This window comes from Onychomys torridus, chromosome 3, assembly GCF_903995425.1.
Source record: "Onychomys torridus chromosome 3, mOncTor1.1, whole genome shotgun sequence".
NCBI lineage: Eukaryota > Metazoa > Chordata > Mammalia > Rodentia > Cricetidae > Onychomys > Onychomys torridus.
The window spans coordinates 132,867,887-132,887,454 of NC_050445.1; the positions used below are offsets into that span (position 1 = coordinate 132,867,887).

At 52.4% G+C, this 19,568-nt stretch overlaps 1 protein-coding gene across 1 annotated transcript in view; it reads left to right on the forward strand.

The window, feature by feature from the left end:
• Positions 1-270: 270 nt before the first annotated feature.
• The window catches only part of Rasgef1a (RasGEF domain family member 1A), a 33,318-nt gene continuing 14,020 nt past the window's right edge, over positions 271-19,568 (forward strand). The window contains 1 exon segment of the mRNA XM_036180937.1: positions 271-547. Within this exon segment, the coding sequence (XP_036036830.1) occupies positions 488-547 (60 nt within the window). The 5' untranslated portion in view covers positions 271-487.

Below are 19,568 nucleotides of genomic sequence, written 5' to 3' on the forward strand. Positions count from 1 at the left end.
TTGGAGTGTCTCCAAGGTCCCAGCACCCGAGGGTCTAGGTGGGTCTGGACACCAGGAATCACCAGCAGAGGTCGCTGTGAGCTTTGCATCCTCTAGAACAAGATGCAGAGATGGGGGAGAGGGGGCAGGATGAAAGCTGGCATACCCCCCCACTGCCCATCTGTGGAGCTGTTCTAGGAGGTAAGGAACACTGTGGACTCTGAGGCCCCGAGGAGAAAAGTGAGGCTCAGCTCCAGTGCAAGCTGGGAGGGAAGTAAGGGAGGTAGAGCCCAAGAAGACTTCCCTGTCTCCAGGCCTTTGTGTCCTCTTAGGAGGAGCCAGTGAAGGGGCCCAGCATGCAGAATCTCAAGACAGAACTCACTACCCAAGGGGCAGCCTGCTGACTGATGTTTGTGCTGGTGAGAGAGCTGATGAAGGAGGAGGGGAAGAGAGACCGCAGGAGAGAAGGGTGATCCTCCAGGCTGCTGTGCAGAGAGCAGGAGGCCGGATGGCGACAGTAGGCATCTTGACTGGACTGGATACAGCCTGGCTCATCCGTATCCATCAGGCACGGTGCTTGCTCTTGTGCTCATGTGGGGTGGTCTCAGCCCCTTGGGGATCCTCTGCGTCTGTCTTACAGGCTCCCGCCGAAAGCATCCCTCAGCTTCTTGGTGTGGCATAAGTGACCAGCTTTGACTTCTAGAACCTGGCCCCTCCCCTCGTTCTCCCTTCCTTCCCAGCCTCTGCCGTCCCAGTACTAGATCCCCAGAGAGGGCTTTCTTGGTTCCAGTCTATCTCTGGCATCTAAACGTTCAGAGCTAGGGCTGCGGTGGTGGGAGGCCATCCAAAGGCTCAAGGCGAAGGTGACAGTCACCTTCCCAGTGCTGGGGCTAGAGTGAGATTCACTATTTCCCCCATAGGCCATGCGCACTCCTCCTTCTGACTCAGATTAGCCCTTCTACCAGAGCAGCTGCTCTATCTGGTGTGTGTTGGGGGAGATGGAAGGACAGAGAATTCAAGGCGCTTCGGAACAGAGCTGTGTGGAGTGAGTGCCTGTCAGGGGAGGCCCGGGCACCTGCTGTAGTGTTAAGTCACCAGCATGACCCACCCCACGCAGAGCCTCGACCCTTACGCCACTCCCAAACCCAGCACCGTGAGCCCTGCCAAGTGGGCACGCCTCACCGCGCCCCGCCCCTGTCCTCCCTTGCTAGCTGCCCCTCCCAGGGTCTTGTCCACGAGGTCGGCCAGCCCCACCCTGGCCCGGTGATGGCTGGGCCCACCGGAGGGAAGTCCCGGGCAGGGGCGGCGCTGGCTCAGCCCAGGAGGGGAGTTGGGCTTCCACACCGCCTGCGGGTCGGTAGCGGAGCAGCAGCCAGGATGTTTCTGGAGCCCCAGGTAGGACTGTGGCAGTGCAGGACAGCGGCGGGTCAGGAGCGCTCCAGGGCAATGTCTTGACCACAGCAGGATCGCAAGGCTAAGGTTTCTGCGCTCCCCAGCTTGGGAAGCGGGGTGGGGATCAGATCAGCAGGGCGCTGACCCACGACACCCAGGGTAACCTCTCTCCTGTCCCTACCCGGACACCTGCCGCCACTTGGGGCTCCTTCCTTCCTATCCTGTGCTGACTCCAGAGACTCCGGTGCAAAGCGCCACCTGAAAACCTGAGGGGTGGGGGTCAGGAGAAAGCAAAGGCTGTCCAGGATGGGACAGACTTGTAAAGAGCAGTGGCGACCCTGGAATTTTCCCTGCCCTTGGGCTCAGAACCACTGTTTACTAAGTAAGTGCTTGGAGAGGGGGCGGTCTGTGATGGAGTGGTTGATCATGTGGGAGGTGTGTGCTTGTATGTGCGATGTGTGGGCGGGAGAGAGGACGTGTTTATTATATATGTGTGGTTTAAGTGAGAGCTGTTAAGAGGCAAGTGTGGGGGCAAAGCTGTGCCTGTGCCTTCTCAAATGCTATGTGTTTAAAGAGAAGAGTGTCCAGGGTAGGGAAGGCAGAGAATTACCCTAAAATTAATTCTGAGCCTGAGCCACAGCTGCACCTTCACAGCTGTTTTGTAGAAGCCTCTTTTAAACCACGAGGGTCAGTGAGATTCAGGTGCAGGATGCTGTGTAGTGTCCCAGGGCTCCTTAGCTTGGAGCAGACCTGCCTAGACCAGGCCCAGGGCAGACCAGTGCTGTGGAAGAGTAGAGCTGGGGAGACAGCACCAATGGACTGAAGACGCAGGACATCTAACACACATTTATTAAGCACCTGCTGTGTGCTGGCACGTTGGTTTTCAGGGAACTAAGTTGGCCACAACCCTTGCTGTCATGGAATTCATCTGGGTTTCAGTAAGTCAGTGGTTCTCAACCTGTGGGTTTTGATCCCTTAGGGTTGGAGGACCCTTTCAGAAGGGTCACATAGCAGATATCCTGCATATCAGATATTTACATTACCATTCATAACAGTAGCAAAATTGCAGGTATGAAGTAGCAACGAAATAATGTTATGGTTGGGGTCACGACAATATGAGGAACGAACTGAATTAAAAGGTTGCAGCGTTAGGAAGGCTGAGAACCACTGCTCTGGTGATACGGATTAAAGATGAAGGCAGAGGATCGGCACATACCAGGAGTGCATCAGGAGGGAAGGCTCTGGTTATTTCCCAGGGGTGAAACAATGTTCACTGTCAGTGGCTCATGGCACAGGTACTGTTTCCTCCGCTGGCATCCACTCTGGGTTGCCTCTGCTCTGCCCCACACTCCTTTCTAAGGAACCAGGTTGATGAGGTCCTATGACAGGGAACAGATAGGCATTGGTGGCTTAGCTCAATGACACACATCATTCTCCTAACTACTAGTGGGTTACATGGTCCCACCCAGTCTCACCAGGACTGGGGATAACAGACTGCTTGCTTAGGAAAGAGGATATATGGCACACTTGCCCAGAGGGCTGACTACCGCTGTGGGGTGCTGTCTGCGTCTTCTAGACACAGAGATGTTCTGTGTATAGACGGACCCTGCTGGACAAGAGCAGGAAAGAGCTAAGCGGAAGGAAAGGGAACACTCAAGAAAGGAGGGCAGGCCTAGATGGGAATGCCACCTGAGTGTGAGGTTGGGCTTATGGGAGCGCCACAGACCAGCATGACAGGCTATGGCCCTGTGGTCTTGGAGGGGATACCTATGTCTGGGGCCATCAGGCCATTGTTGGATGCTTCATGGGGGCCAAGGAAAGAGCTGGCCATGACAGGGTCATCCAGGAAACAGGTCAGGGAGCACAGACTCTAGTAACAGAGACAGTGGAAGATGAGAGAGGTGTGATTCAGCGTGTTTCGATGTTACAACAAAGAGGCCTTGAAGCTGATAGAACTGTGGCATTAGGGGCTGGGCTGGGGTATGGGGGTCATTAGCCTCAGCAGAGACCATAAACTCTGTAGTCCTGCAAGGATGGTGTGGGGGGCATGGAATGTAGCTGGGGGTTGTGTGCAGCCTAGAGTTCAAGAAAGTCTGAAGGGCTTTGCTTGGTCTCGGTGCCCTCCAGCTGTGGTTCCTGCCCCCGTTCTGCTGAGCCAAGTCACCGTGACCCTGTTCAAGCCTCTTGATTTTCTATGCGTGCTTCTCATTAGAGGCAGCTGAGGATTTCAGCCTCTGGGTGCGGTGGCCCCAGGGTGCCTAGGCTGGGAGAAAGTAGACACAGCACTCCTGACAGATGTCCTGTGAGTGCTGGAGCCCAAGACAGGCAGGCCCAGGAGCTGTGGTACAGCACCTCCATGGGGTAACAAGTCCAAGACCCCTGTGAAGACAACAGGTGGGTATGGGAGGGCAGTCAGGGAGCTGCTTAGGAGAGAGTCATGTCCAAGGGCAAGGCAGCTGGTCTGCCTGTGGAAGCTGTCTGTACTCTGGCTATCACCCTTTCCAGGAACTGCTGAGGGTGACCAGGGCCGCCTGGGTCTGTCTGAACTGCAGGCTCAATAATAAGACTCAACTGTTTATCTCCCTGCCTTCCTCTCCTTCCCTCACTGGAGACCCCTGCTGATCCTTGGAAATGCATCTCAAAACCCATCTTCAGGAAACCCTGATCTCTCTCTGCAGTGTGCTTCTGACACCCTTGCCTCCCTGGCACCCGGTACTGACCCTCACTTTTGAGGGAATTTTGTTACTTAGGGAATAAAGTCTGCTTCTGTGGCAGACACTGAGGTCTAGCCATTCAGTCACTGGCAGCACAGACCTGTAAGCATCAGATGTGGGGGGACGGAAGAAGCAACCCAAGGACTAGAAATGGTCTGGTCCTATATCCTGCTTTTATATTCAGGGAAACTGAGGCCCAGAGGACTCAAAGCTTGCCTAAGGTTAATCAGAGGGTCAAGAGTCAGAACTGGCTCCTATTCCACGGTTCTGCTGTATCAGGTTCTAGGCTGTCTGCATTCCTGAGATCTGTCTGAGGTCCCCAGACAATGGGAGCCCAGAGGCAGACATGGTTAAGGACCCTAGAAAACACCAAGTGACCCTGGAGTGAGTGATGGGGGAAAGCATGGAGATGTAGGGCTAGGGGGAGGGAGGGACAGAAGTTGGAACTTCTGTAGGCTCTTGGCCCTGTGGCCTCTTGGGTGCTCTTGGTTAATGGGCTTCTGCAGAACTGCGCCCCCTCCACAACCCCCCCCCCCCCTCACCCCCCGTGTAGTGTGCCTTTTTGCTGGGACTGGATCCCGGCATTTCCCAAATGTCAGTGTGGCTGCCTGGAACACTGTCCCTGCCTGTGTGGGGCTTACAAGAATGAGTCAGAGGAATTCTGTGATTGAGAAGCTCTAAGGAGTAGGCCTGCCAGTGAGGGGTCTCAGGGAGCTCTCTCAGCTTCTCTCTTCAAGGATGGTTACTGACTGAAGAAATTAAACTCCACCAGCAGCCTTGAGAGAAAGGAGCCCTGGGCCCTTCCGGCTGCCCACTACATCCCACAGAGGAGGAGCCTTCCTCCTTCAGAGGAGGCTTGGAACCCAGCCAGGTGGGCTAGGGTGGTCGCCTCCCCCTCCCCTCTCTCTCTCTCTCTCTGTCTCTCTGTCTGTCTGTCTCTCTGTCTCTGTATGTGTGTGTGTGTGTGTGTGTGTGTGTGTGTGTATCTGTGTCCAGGGGTAGTTGAGTTGCTTAACAGTGCAGGCCTACTGAAGACAGTGTGTCTCTGAGCCGTGGCTGTGGAACCTGCACAAACTGGGAGGTCTGGGGGAAGACTCACACAGTTAAAGAGACACACACAGTGATGTGTACACAGACACAGAGATACACAGATGTAGTGGCATACACACAGAAACACAAGAGAAAAACACAGATACACACACATGAACAGAGATACACAGATGCATGGATACACAGAGAGACACTAGGCATAGAGATACACACACACATGCAGACACACAAACACAGTGATGCACACACACACAGATACATAAAGAGACACACAGACACACAAAGGGAGAAACACACATAGATGGATACACAAAGACACATACACAGAGACATACAGGCACAGAAATACACACACAGACACAGAGAGACACAGATATACACACACATAGATAGATACAAAGATACACACAGATAGATTCATAGAGAGAGATACACACAAAGTATGCAGACAGATAACAGACAGACACATATACATAGACAGGGATACATGGACAAATAGAAATATACACATACATAGATACTTAGAGAGATATACACAAAGACACAGAAATATACAAACTGGGACATACAGACATAGAGATATATGAACAGACACAGATACACAGACATGGAGAGATACACACAGACCCAGAGATAAGGATATGCAGATACAGTGAAATATACACATACAAAGAGATGCGTACAGATATAGACAGGGACACAGGGCTATACATGCAGACTCACAGACAAGGACACACAGACACAGAGATACATAGTCGTAGATACACAGAAAGATACACTAGAAGTATGCAGACAGATACAGAGAGACAGATATATAGATGCATAGGTACACACAGAGATAAACACAGATTCACATACAAACAAACATAGTTACCCGAAGACAAACCACAACACAGAATCGTGTAAATGTACATACCACCCTTGTTCCACCGTGGCTAGAACACCCAATGCCTGTCCTACTGTGGGGGGGAAACCTGCACTCAGAGGAACTGGAAATAGGCAAGCCCTTGATGTTTAACAAACACATGCTGCTTAACTGATCACCGAACTCGTTTTTATTATTATTATTATTATTATTATTATTATTATTATTATTATTTTAATTATTTTGTTTTTGAGTTTTTCAAGACAGGGTTTCTCTATGTAACCCTGGCTGTCCTGGATCTTGTTCTGTAGCCCAGGCTGGCCTTGAACTCAAGAGATCCAGTTGCCTCTACCTTCGAAGTGCTGGGATTAGAGGTGTGCCCTGCCACCCCCCTCCCCGGCTTTATTTTGAATAAATTCTTTTTTGTTTCTGTTTTTCAAGACAGGGTTTCTTTGTGTAGCTTTGGTGCATTTCCTGGAACTCACTCTGTAGCCCAGGCTGGCCTGGAACTCACAGAGATCTGCCTGTCTTTGCCTCCCGAGGGCAGGGATTCGCCACCGCCGCCACCACTACCCACTACCACCTGGCTATTTTTTTGCTCTTTTTTTTTTTTTGAGCTGAGGATCAAACCCAGGGCCTTGCACTTGCTAGGCAAGCGCTCTACCACTGAGCTAAATCCCCAACTCCCCACCTGGCTATTTTGAATAAATTCTTAACTTGACTTTCTAAAACAAGGAAATGAATATTATCTATTCATAAGAAAGAGCAACTTCTCCATTTCTAATGTACCTTCCAGTTTTTTAAAAATTGTGTTTCCCAAAAGACATGAAGCAACATGGCAGTGGGGCTTCCTGATCTGCCCTCTCTGTACTGAGGACTGCAGTGTTTCCCCAAGACTGCCCTTGGCTCTGTAGTACATGCTCCTGCTTGTCATCAGCCAACCCTGCACTCACTGGCGACGAACTCACTGAGAACGGATGTGAGCATCATCACAGCTTCCCTGTGTCTAGCAGAACCACCAACTGCCTTTCCTCCTGAGCGTATTAATGTGTTGACTTACCTTCCTGGAATAAATCCTGCCGGGTCAGGCTCTACTGTATTTTAAAATGTTTAAAATTACTGAGTTCATTTTGTCGATTTGTGCTGTTTCTTGGGGGTATTTCCCCCTATATTTATAGGTCCTCCACAATTCCATTCTACAGATGTTGGTCACATCTGGAGGTCTTGGCTATGTTAGCTTCATAGGATAACCAAAAAAGCTTTTCTGTATGATTGTGTAACTGAAGCAGTTTATTTATTTACTTATCTTTTCTTTCTTTTCTCCCTCCCTCCCTCCCTCCCTCCCTCCCTCCCTCCCTTCCTCCCTTCCTTCTTTCTCCTTCTCCTTCCTCCTCCTTCCTTCCTCCTTTTTCTCCTTTCTCCTCCTCCTTCTTCCTTCTCCTCCTCCTTCCTCCTCCTCCTCTTCCTTCTCTTGTTTTAGAAAAAGGTCTCTCTATTTAGTCCTGGCTATTCTGGGCTTACAATGTAAACCATGTTGGCCTTGAACTCACAGAGATCTGCCTGCCTCTACCTCCAGAGTGCTGGGATTAAAGACTTGCATCATCATGTCTGGCTCCAAGTAGTTTAAATATCATACAAAATTCTCTTATCCTTAAAGGCCTGAAAAAATTAATTTCAGAACCTCCAGCCAGGACCCACCTTTATTTCCTCCTGAGGTTCAGCTTGCCATCGACTTACAAACGTGGACAGTGGCTGTTAGTCTATTAAAGTTCTAAACATGGTTAGTCTCTTTTTATTATTATTATTATTATTATTATTATTATTATTATTATTATTTTACAAAGATTCCAGTTCAGAGGCTTTCAGGTCATTTAAAGTTACACAGTGGAGTTTGTGAAAAGCTTCTCCCCCTTCTCTCCCTTCCTCATCTTCCTTTCCTTTTGTTGATTAGAATTTTCAGGGGGTGGATGAGCTCTCTCCCTGTCCAGGGCCTTGTACATGTTAGGCAAGTACTGGCCACTGATCTGTACTTCCACCCTAGTCCCAGGAAAGTTGGTTTGTTGTTTTTGTTGACTTGAGTCTCATTGTGTGGCCCAGGCTGACCTGGAACTCAGAACCCTCCTGGGGGGCTTCAGCCTCCTCCCCCAAGTGTTGGAATTATAGGTGTGGACCACTGTGCCCCGTTGCAAGATTTCCCTTTTCAGTTGTGTTCCAAAGAGTTAGCTCTTGGATTTAAGAAGTTCTGCTCCCTTCAATTAAATCTATTTATTTACCTTTTGGCAAGTCCTTCCCATGGTTTCCTTTGACGTAATTACGTTTTATTTAGAATTTCTATGAGGGAGGGCTGCCCAACCTGGTTTGCCTCCCAGGATCTGACCACTCCATCTTGCTTTCTCCTCAGGCTGCCCTACCCTTCCCACGAGTTTTGGCCAGGTGAGGGGTGCCTGATTCTGGTAGTCACACTCACAAGTCTTAAACACCCTGTGCATCGCCTGTGAGCTGTAAGTCCTAGGTTGATGGTTTCAGCCCTTTGGACATTTGTTCTTTTTCTTGGAAACCAAGATGTGAGCTGCCCTAGGGAAGGACAGAGGCGGCTGTGCCACTGGCCCCAGATAAACCCCCCAGGGCCTGGACACACAGGAATGCTGCTGTGTGTGCCGCATGGGGAGACTTGGACACGTGTTCTGGATGTGTTTCAGAGTCTACAGCCTCTGGACAAGGGCCCAGCAGAGAGGTGGGTGCCCCTCCAGCACCCTTCCCACTCACCGACACACAGAACGCTCCCTGTTCCCAAGCCATATGGGTCTCAGGGATGTGTCTCTGGACATCTGCCAAGATGAAAATGGAAGTGAGTGGAATGATTTGTTTTTAAACACAAAGGGAAAGAATCTTTCCTCAGTCTAATTATGTGTCATTTAAAATGGGAAGGACCCCCTATTCCTTTTCTACATATCCAGAATTCACAGGCAGTCATCGAGGGTGGTTAACAGCTCCCAGAAGCACCTGCCCTACCCCACCCCATCCATCCTTCTGGCCTAGCCTCCCTAGGGCTCCTACCTCTGACCCAGGCAGCTTATTGCCTCTCTCTTATGCCACCCATGATCCTTGTTCAGGGCTGTGGTCTGGGCCAAGCTGTCAGTAGTGTGCACGGGCATCTTCCTGTTGGATCCAGGCAAGAGTCTAGCCACCACGCTAGGCTCAGACCAGCAGCAGGGCATCCTGTTCCAGCACTCCTCAGAGGACACTGTTTAGGAAAGAGGACTCAATACGGATGCCCCGCCCATCATTTCTCTTCCCTCTTCCATAGCCCCCTGGAAAAAACGCCTAGAGAGAGAACAGCCAGTTGTTAAGATTCCCTGCTTGCCTGTTGTCCATGTCTTGGCCAGTTTGGCTCCAGAACTCCGAGTCCTGGAAGCCAAACTTCATGCAAGGGACGGAGTTAAATCCTGCAGATTCGGCTGAAGAGGAGATGAGGTCCTAGGCCAAGAATTGCTACTGTTCAAGCCCCAGGTAGTGGGAGGCAAGCTTGCAGCCACCCCGCCTGCTGGGAAAGGCCAGAGATTCTCTGAAATCCCACCTGCTCCCACCCTACGCCTCTCAAACCTCAACAATGAGGTAGTTATTTGTGGACAATGACATTCTGTCCCCTGAGCGGCCACCAAAAGAAGCTGATGGACACAAAGAACAAGCGGGGGAGAGAAAGGAGAGGAGAATCTCTGACGTAGCAGACTCTGTGGTTAGGAGTGTGGAGACGGTAGGAGTCTTGTAGTTAATTCATAGTAAATATGGTAATAGACAGGATTCCAGGAGGAAAAACGAACCATGTGCCTGTAACAAAGCTTTAACTACCAGTGTTGTGCTCAGGCCCTGCCTGTGTGGAGAAGGCACTGGGTGCTGCGGCTGGCACTCTGGTTCCCATGGCAGCCGCCTCCTTGTGGGAACCCAGCCTGTGCCCCTGTGCCAGGCCCTGGCCTGTTCTAAGAGCATGTGAAGGCAAATGTGACCCTTCTTTTTTAAAAAAACAAATTAATGACGTTTATTTATTTTTGTGTGCATGTATGAGGCACACGTGTCATGGCACACATGTGGAGGTCAGACACTAGCGAGAGTTGGTTCTCTATTTCTGCTGTGTGGGTCCCGGGGACCAAACTCAGGTCCTTGGGCTTGGCAGAAGTGCCTTTACCTGCTGAGCCATCTCACCAGCCCCAAATGCAACATTTCTTTATGGCATTGTGAATATGACTACTTGAAGCTTGGCTTACGTGAGAACCAGTGCCTGGCCCACAGCTATCTCATGTCCACTGGACATGGAGTTCCCACAGCCCAGTCACCGGATTGAGGGCCAGACTTGTTCTTCCAAGAACTTCCTTGCCGTCGCGACCACAGGGGGTCAAAGTTAGAAGGTGATAACTTGAGAGGCCTGTGAGCAGAGAAGGAGATGTGTTGTTTCTGTACTCCTGACTCGGACAGGAGCCAAGTGGTTACCCTAGGCCACAGCCACTCTGAGCCCCATGCCTGGGACAGAATGTCTAACAGGTCAAGGGGCCCACCTGCCAGGAATCAGAGGCGACCTCTGTTCTCTCCATCTGCATCATAGGCCAACTGGCTGCCTTCCACACAGGGTGTCAGGAGGTGTGGCCAGGGGGAGGGGAGTACCAGCTCTCGGTCTGTAGTACCGCAACCATGTCTGTGTACTGTTCTTGTTAAAGCAGCCAGGTGCAGCCTGAGCATCACTTCACTGTCACATGTCACAAGGGGAGGTGCTGACTCCTAGCAGAGTGGGGTGTTTGCTTCCTCCTAGCTAGCTCAGGCCCAGGCTGTGCTTGTAGCTAGACCTTGCCCGTCTGCCCTGTGGATCACAGCAGTTAGGAGCTCAAGGGAGGGAGGGGCTGGGGAGCTGGCTCTGCTAGGCAGTTAAGGATCCTTAAAAGCTCTTGCAGAGGACCTGGGCTTGGTTCTCAGCACCCGCATGATGGTTCACAACTGTCTGTACCTCCAGTTCCAGGGGATCCAATGTCCTCTTCGGACCTCCATGAACACACAGGAAGTGCACATATGTACACGCAGGCAGAACACGCATACACTTAAACAGTAAAAGAAAAACAAATCAGAAAATAAGAGAGCTTAAGGGAGACATTTCATCTCAAATTTAGGGACCCTGAGCTGGGGCTGGAGCTTGAAGGAGGGAAGAGAGTCTTCAGGGGAAACTGAGTCAGGGAGTCTGTTGGGCTGGGTAGAGCCTGAGGCGAAGACTCTCAGGTAGCTATAGCTTACCAGTAGCTTGTGTAACACCCTGAGAGGCTGAGGACTGGGTTCTTCACTCAGGACTTGGGCTAGGCTCCCCAGGTGCCACTGCTTCCAGTGGAGATGGGAACTTCAGCCAGTGGGAAATGAGGATGTGCCTGTTGAGGGGCAGGGAACTGATGAGAAAGCTGTTGTTAGCACAGGGCAGCAGGAGGTAGCCCAAGCCCTGTGTGGATTGTTTGCCCTCAGCAGATTCCCCAGCTCCTACCCTGCACACATGGGGCCTCTCTCTGCCAGTCAGATTCCCACTGCCTCTCAATGCAAATGGTACCTCAGACCATGATGGAGTGATCTCTCTGTGACCAGTGCCTCCTTTCCCTAATTCTTCTGGTCTGTGAACCCAGTCAGGGAATAGTAAATGACAATGAGGGACAGGTGAGATGATGGAGAGGCCCTGCCTCTGCACTGTCCTGAGGGATCTCTGGCTGGAGAGTAGGTGTGAGGCTCATTTGTTTGTTTGGTTTTTCGAGACAAGGTTTCTCTGTGTAGCTCTGGGCGTCGCTCTGTAGACTAGGTTGTCTGGAACTCAGAACTGAGACCTACCTGCCTCTGCCTCCTGAGTGCTGGGATTAAAGGTGTGCCCCACCCCCGCCTGGCAGCATAAGGCTCATTTTTGCCTCCTGTTGGCAGGAAGGAACTGACCCTAAAGATAGGCAGAAGGTGGGGAAGGGTGTGTGCGTGTTGGGGGCTGACTGTCCCCAGTGAGTGCCCAGTAGTTTCTAAACCAGGAGATGCTTGGCTCTTAGCCCCTCCCTTCAAGGCTGAGTGGCAGAGCCTGTAGGTGAGGTGTGCTCCTTGCCTTACCCGACACACCAAGCCTTTTATTCCTGGCGCATTCACAGTGCCCAGCTCAGATTCCTAGTTATAATTTAGAGCCACTGTATTCTAGAGAGTGGTGGCCCTGCCAGCACCCTGATGGCAGCCTTCTGGGAGATGTGACAGAGGCCCAAGGCCTCTGATGCAAATTCTCTGGCCCACTGAAGGCTTACAGAAAGGTCTGTACTGGCACCAGGAAGCTGCTTGTGTATGCAGTGAGCATTCAAGCAAGCCTTTCATTATTGAGCAAGGAGTAAAGGCTCTAACACCTCCCTCCCTGCCCCAGCCCAGAGCAAACGATTTCTGGGAAGAGCAATTGGGAGCCATCTCGTCGGGTGGCTGGCAGAGCTGGACTCCTGTGCCCTCTACCTAAGTCCAAGCAGCCAGCATAGCCCCGACTGTGGCCTCTGAATCTTCCCTTTTGGCTTTGTGCTCTTGAGGGTAGGGGCACAGGGCTGGGCCCCAGCTCCATCCTGGAGCATTCCTGCCCAGCCGGCAGAGGAGAGACAGGCAGGATGTGTAATTTTCAGTTGCTAATTGTGATGTCCTGCAGCTTGCTGAGCTAAAAATAGACTCCGTTTTTGTTGAGTAGGTTAAAAAATAGAAGCCTGGTACTGCTCAGAAAGCAGACCCCTCTCCCCAAACTGGCAGAGGCAGGGAGCCGGCTGATGCCTCCCCTACACCTTCTGACAGAACCCTGGGTACTTATGCAAAATGCACCCCCAGGGGCCATTTTTGTCCTAGTTTTTCAGAAGTCCTGGTCTGTCTGCCTGGGGACCGTGGACAACCCTCTGCGAGTCCCCAAGCCTTTAAAACCATGTGCAGACGGCTTCGGGAACGTACCTTTGCCCACGTGTCCATGTGGGCAGAGGGTCAGCCTTCATCCTGTCCTTCATGCTCTTGAGGGGGTCTTGTTCCTGCTAGAACACTTAGAGAGGATGTTGGAGGGCTGTGGGGGAAGGCAGGCCGGGGCTCACCTGCACATCGCTGCCAGCCTGAGTGTTGAATGCAGGTCCCGGGGATCAGGACTTGGTATCCTCATCTGAGAAAGGAGCATTCTGTATTATAGGAGAGCCAGGCTTACATGAGTCGAGTTACATTGATGCCTAGCCTGTGGCTTCCTCTGATTTCTAATAACAAACATTTAAAGTTCAGCAAGGTTAGTTGAAAGCTACTTTTGCGTTCTTCAGAAATCCCTAGAACTATGGACTCCAGAATCTGGGAAGGGCCCTAGAATTCTGTGCTTGGCGATCCTGTCCGAGATAGCTCTCTCCTTGAGAGTTATAGAGAGGATGCCTGACTCTTGCTTCCCAGCTGTGCATGAGACTGTTCCCTCCTCGGGAACAGATAGTCTTGTGCTCTGCTGGGAAGGGTTGGCCAGTTGACCCTCTGGGACTGTCATCCAAGTTCCCCACTTAGTGTCTCTGGGATGGAGAGTTATGCTTTAGAGTCCCTTTGGGTCAAGGTGTACTGGGGTGAGAAATTCTTCTGACCCCTGCCCCTTCTTTGGGTAGGAGCCAACTCCAGAGAGCTGGTGCTGGGAGCAGGTAGCTGGGCTCAGACGTCTGAGGATCTGGTTCTGTCCATTGGAACAGGCTTCACTGTCCCCCTTGGCCCCTGAAGGATAAGGTTCCCGTCCCAGCTGACCATTTGGAACCTCGCTCTGCTCTCCCGTCCCCACCCCGCTTTGCTGTCTAGCGCCTCTGAGGCATTAAGTTAGAGCCTGACAGGAAAATGAGGAGGGTGCATTTCCTGAGAGCCCAGCTGCTCATGGATAGTGCAGTGACTTGACCCCTGCTCTGCAGCCAGCATCTATCCCAGACCTGGTAGGCTGATGTTGGCACCCAGGGCCTGAGTCTTTAAGGGGACCACTGTAGGACCAAACCACACCCCAGCGTCGCCGCTCCACCTCGCTCTTGTCCTCCCTGGGCACTGCCAGAACAGGGCACGAGAGGCACACAAGAGCGGGAAAGGACAGAGCAGTGGCCCTGGCCTGCACAAGTGCAGGAGTGGACGTGGAGACCCACACGGCATGCAGAGTGCGGTGAGGCAAAGCCGCAGGTCTGGAGCCTCTCTCCTTTGCAGCAGGCCATTCTCAGTGCCGGGACTTCCGGGTGGGGGTCTGGAGTTTGTAAGTGGAGGGCAGTATTCTGCAAGCACTGCCTCTCTGCTGTGGACGAAATGTGACCTGTTGCTTCAAGCCCCTGATGCCCTCCTTGTCTTCTCTGCCGTGATGGACTTTGCGCTCCAACTGTGAGCCAAGAAAGCCCTTTCTCATTTTGGTTGCTCTTCTCAGACATTGTATCAGAGCGACAGGAAAGTAGCCAGGACGCCATAGTGGCAAGAACCAGCGCTGTTGGTGCTACCGGACGCATACAGTGGCACCAAACTCCCTGCAGGGACTGGAAGAGGGGGCCTTCTTCATGATCATCTGCCAAATCTGCCGACCCTCTTGTCCTTTCCCAGGGTGTCTTGCAGCCATAGGCAACTTGCTAAATATCTTATTCTCTCAACTATGTCAGATCCCCAGAGCCTCTCAGCCTGGCTGCCTGCCACTGCTCTTGTGTTATGCTGAGGCCAAACTCCAGCACATCCTGCTGGAGGCATCTCCACATCCAGGTCCATTATCGTTTTCTGTTCCGCAGTCCACCTGGCTCGCATCTTCACGCTCTTGTTCTGAGCTTGAAGCCCCCACCCCCATGCATCCTCCTACATTTCCTACAGCCAGGTGTCCATGTTGCAGTCTGCAGTTGTGGTCCCGAGGCTTACAAAGACGGAATGGTTGCTCCTATCAACAGCTGGAGGGGAGCTGGCTCTTGGCTAGGTGTGGGGCTCCTCACCCCTCCCTCCTGACACTCTGGAGCTGTCAACATGAGCATGTTCTGGATGTTGGAGGGGCACAGAAGCGAAACAATGACTTCTCTCCTCTGGGCCCAGATTCCCCAGAGATCAAAGCTGAAATGGAAGCCTGCGTGTGAACACTTCATTGGGGGAGTATGGTCCCAAGGGGAACAGCAGGCTGAGTGTATAGATAAGAGAATGTGTTTGCACACCACACGGTGTCTTTGGCAGAGCTCTGTGAAGTGTTTGACTAGCTGGAATGAGGGGCTGGAATTTTCTCTGTGTCCCCCCCCCCCCCCCGATCGAAATGTGCACACAAGGTGTGAAAGTTGCCCGGTGTCACCTGTCACAGCCCCAGACTCTGGTGTCTGCTTGTGTCACACCTCAGCAAGAGCTTTAGTGTGTGCTGTTGGCTCTGCAGCCTTAGGTCGGAGACCATGGTCAGAATCAGGGACCACCACTGAACCATTTGGCAGGGGTACGTCACAGGTCACATGGCCATATCTGGTACTGCTCCAGGAATGAACACATATTAGTGTTTCCATCTTACTTAGTCCTGACACAACCTTACAGGGAGGAGGGAGAAGAAACCCACCTGGTTATGGCTGAGGGAATGGGCTTAGAGAAGCCTAGGAGCTTTGTTATGGATGGGAGACAGAGCATATTCTTGAATCCACATCCCAAGCTGTCTCCCATGTCCTGGACCTAGGACCTGCAGCCACGGGAGAGAACCTAGGGAAATGGGGCCTGGATGGTCATAGGTGGGGTATAGACACATCATGGGAACATCCCAAGGCAGTGCCATCTGTGCTGGGCCCGGGAGGGACAGACAGTGTGAATCTGGCAGCAGGATGAGGCACTGCATAGTCAGAAACAGAAGAATGCTGAGTGGACACCGTGGCTGAGCCTCGAGGGAAGGGTAAGGCTGTGGTGAGGTGCAGTGGCAGGGGAGCTCCTACACATGGTCACTCTGGCTGTCTCACCTCTGGCCAGTTGGCCAGCCTGAAACTTATCCATTTAAGTGGCTGGCAAAGGGCTTCTGGGGCTCACCTCTGCCAGGCAGCCCTCCATGCCCACCCTCACCCTGAAGGTCTTGATAGCTCTGAAGGCAGTGGGTATGGTCTGCTTACACAACTTCAATTCCTTTCAGGCCAGGAGAACTCCTCACAGGTGGCTCCACAGAAAGCCAGGCATGGAAATAGTTTCTCTCCCCTCTGGGCAGGAGAGAACCTTCCAGTAGACTTGCAGCTTGGATCCCTGGGCCTGCCCTCACACCACCTGGCTTGACGTGGGAATTGAGAAGCTTTCAAGGGCAGGCTGAGAGGAGACAGTGAGTCACTTGCTCTGTCTGGCTGCGAGGCAGGCGCTTTGCTAAGTTGATTAGGTCTGTAATTAGAAGGTGTTTGTTTTCTTGCTTGAATGGAGAAGGGTGAGGAAGGGTGGAACTAGCTAGGTACACCTATTCCCCATGCATGTAGGGACTGGAGTGAGGTCCAGACTAACTTCTTTTGGACTAGGGGCAAAGGCAAAGGTGGGCCTCAGAAGCCAGCCCAGTCCAGGTCTGTCCTAGAGCTCCTTTGGCTGGCCCATGGGCTTCTTGGGCCCTTGGCAATGGCGATAGCCTCACAGGAGTCTGGGTGCAGCCGGGAACCTTGCAGGGGACTTCCTGAGACTCCTTTGTATCTGGAAACCCTCAGGAAATGCCTGTGCCAAGCTTGCCCCCAGATGGGGTGAGAGTTGAGCAAGATGGCTTTGAAAAGTCCCTGGGCTATGCTAGTGTGCAGCCACGGAGGCGGGAACCTCCCTTAGCCGGCGCAAGGCACTGGAGGCTGGAATGTTCAGGGGGCAGATTCCCCGGCCTTCTGTTTCCTCGCACAGAGTCACGTGTCTTGATTGAGCCGGATTCAACCCGCAGGCCAGGCCTGGAATGAGATCTTGCATGTTAACAAGACCAGGGGTGCTCTTCTTGCTGTGGGGGACCGTGTCTGACGTTAGAAAGGATGCGTGCAGGGTGGGCTGTCTGTGTCGTTGGTGCACACGTGGCCTGCAAGTGGTACCAATCAGTGGCACCTGTGGTGCAGGTAATGGGGGCTTAGTGCGGGCCCCCTCTAAGGGGCTCTTTGGCTTCCTAGCAGACCTCAGAAGTGCGCTTCCTCTGCCTGGTGCCTCCCAGGGGCTGAGAACCCCAACTCGGGCCTGTCTCCTCCTGCATTACTGCTAGCTGTCTCTGCAGCGTACCCTTTCACTTGTCTGGGGATCTGTGGGGACTTGACCCCTGTGCGAGCGTTCAGGGAAGAGTGGTGTGACAGAATAAATGAGCTGATTTGGTGCCACCACTCACTGTCATTTGCTCAACCTCGAGTTTCCTTCCAAGTGATTCCTGCAGAGTTCAGATCCCCAGAGTGCGGAGTCTCGGCCTTTTGGGAACTGTGGCTGCCCCAGGGACGCCTACGGTTCCTCTGACTTCTCTCTTTAAAGGCAGCAAATCTCACTGTCCCCTCCGTAAGAGCAGAATCACAGTAAAGGGAGACCCAGGCAGCCCCCACCCCTGGCTCTGGTTCTCCCAGCAGGCTGAATGTAGCAGCCTTGCCGAAGGGGCTCAACAGGGGCCATGTGAGTTACAGGAAGGTAGAGCTTATGCATTCCTCAACCTACCCTCACCAACACCTCCTGTCCAGAGCCCCTGGTGTGGGGGATGGAGGTGCTATTGGCCGATTCTACCTACCACCTGCCAGTCACCTTTGATCATTCAGAACTGTATGAACTTGAGGTCCACCCAGTCCTCTGTGGGACCCTGAGGCCCGCAGGGCCACTGCAGGTGACAAGAGCCCACCAGCATTGTTTGATTGTACAGATGGTCACTGAGTACCATGCTGGACCCGTGGGAGGACACAAAAGCCAACGTCCAGCCTCTCCTGGCCTCATGGGTGGGCTGGGGGAGAAGGCAGGGAGGCTTCGGAGCCGGAGCACCCAGGCTGCACTGGAGATCTTGGGATTTCTTTCCTTGCACTCTACCTCAGATGGCCTCTGTTTTGAAGGCTTTTCTCAAGTCAGGGGTCCACAGACTCGACCCAGGGATCCCTGGCAAAATATCTGATGCAGCGGAGCCAGGCTGGGCCAGAAAATAATATGCACCTAACGTGTGTGAGGTAGCCCAGCCATGGGGCTGCTGGCTAGCTAAAACTTAAGGGGTACATTCTGGTATGGGCTCCTCTCCCCTGGTCTTGGGGCTTTCTTTGCTTGAGTTCCTACACTTGTGTGTGGCAAAAGATTTTTTTTTTTCTTCTTAAGAATTCCAAGGAAACCTCAGGTTTCTCTATCAGGTTAGCTGGGGTTACTGCCCACTTCCCGCTGCCCCTTGGGAGAGGTTATTGCTGTACAGTGGTGTGTGTGTGTGTGTGTGTGTGTGTGTGTGTGTGAGAGAGAGAGAGAGAGAGAGAGAGAGAGAGAGAGAGAGAGAGAGAGATGGGGGGTCGGCAGCCCTCTGTAAAGCTAACGGTTTAATGGAAGTCATGGTTATTATCTGCTTTGCATAGTGGAGAAACTGAGGCAAGTGTGGCTCTGCAGAGTAATGTGCTTGTACTGCAGGTGCTGAGCCCTGTGTTTGGGCTATGCAAGGGAAAAGAAGGGGTTCTTTTATACTGCTTTCTGAACAGGCTTCCTTTCAGCATGAGGACCCCCTGGTCAAGGGAGGGGCTTTGGGGCTGGAGTGGAGGCAGCCTCACCTCCCAACTCTGCAGGTTTCCACTATGACTGGTTGATCTGACGCCTGCCTCTGTCCACAGCTGCCAGCACCTGTGTCCACCTGCCCCCTGGGATGAGAGAAGAGGCTAGCACTATGGATAGCGCCATCTAGCGGACCTAGGGAGGTTATGCCTTCAGGATCAGGCCTCACACGCACCTCACAGGCAGATACTGCACTGTCCTGGTCTCTGTTTGACTGGTGTGCTTACTACTCTTCTATTGCTGTGAAGAGACACCATGACCAAGGCAACTTAGAGAAGAGAGAGTTTATTTGGGCTCACAGTTTCAGAGGGTGAGTCCATGACCACTATGGTGGGGAGCATGGCCTTAGGCAGGCAGATATGGTGCTGGGGTAGTAGTTGAGAGGTCATCTTGAGACTCAACCTCAAGGCAAAGAAAGCCAACTGGGAATGGTGTGGGCTTTTGAAACCTCAAAGCCCACTCCCAGGACACACCTCCTTGAACAAGGCCATGCCTCCTCATCCTCCCCAAACAGTTCCACCAAATGGGGTTCAAGTATTCAAACATATGAGCCTATGGGGGCCATTTTCATTCAAACTGCCACAGCTGGCTTCTCTGGACAATGGGGAGAATGAAGTTCAGGGGCTTTTGATTGGTCACTGCCTCAGCAGAGACTTAGCTGCTTATGAGGTAGGGATCTTGTCAGGCAGGCCATCCATAGTAAGCAGTCCTAGGCTACAGCAATCCTACCAGCATGCTGCTCTGCCTGCTTCAGCATCTGATTTCATGTGTCCAAAAGCAAGTTACCGGTGTTTCCCCAGACCCTGTCTGTTGTTCTGTGTTGCACTGTTACAAGACATAGGCTTGGCAGTTCTTCACAGTGTCCAAGGTTGGTTCCACTC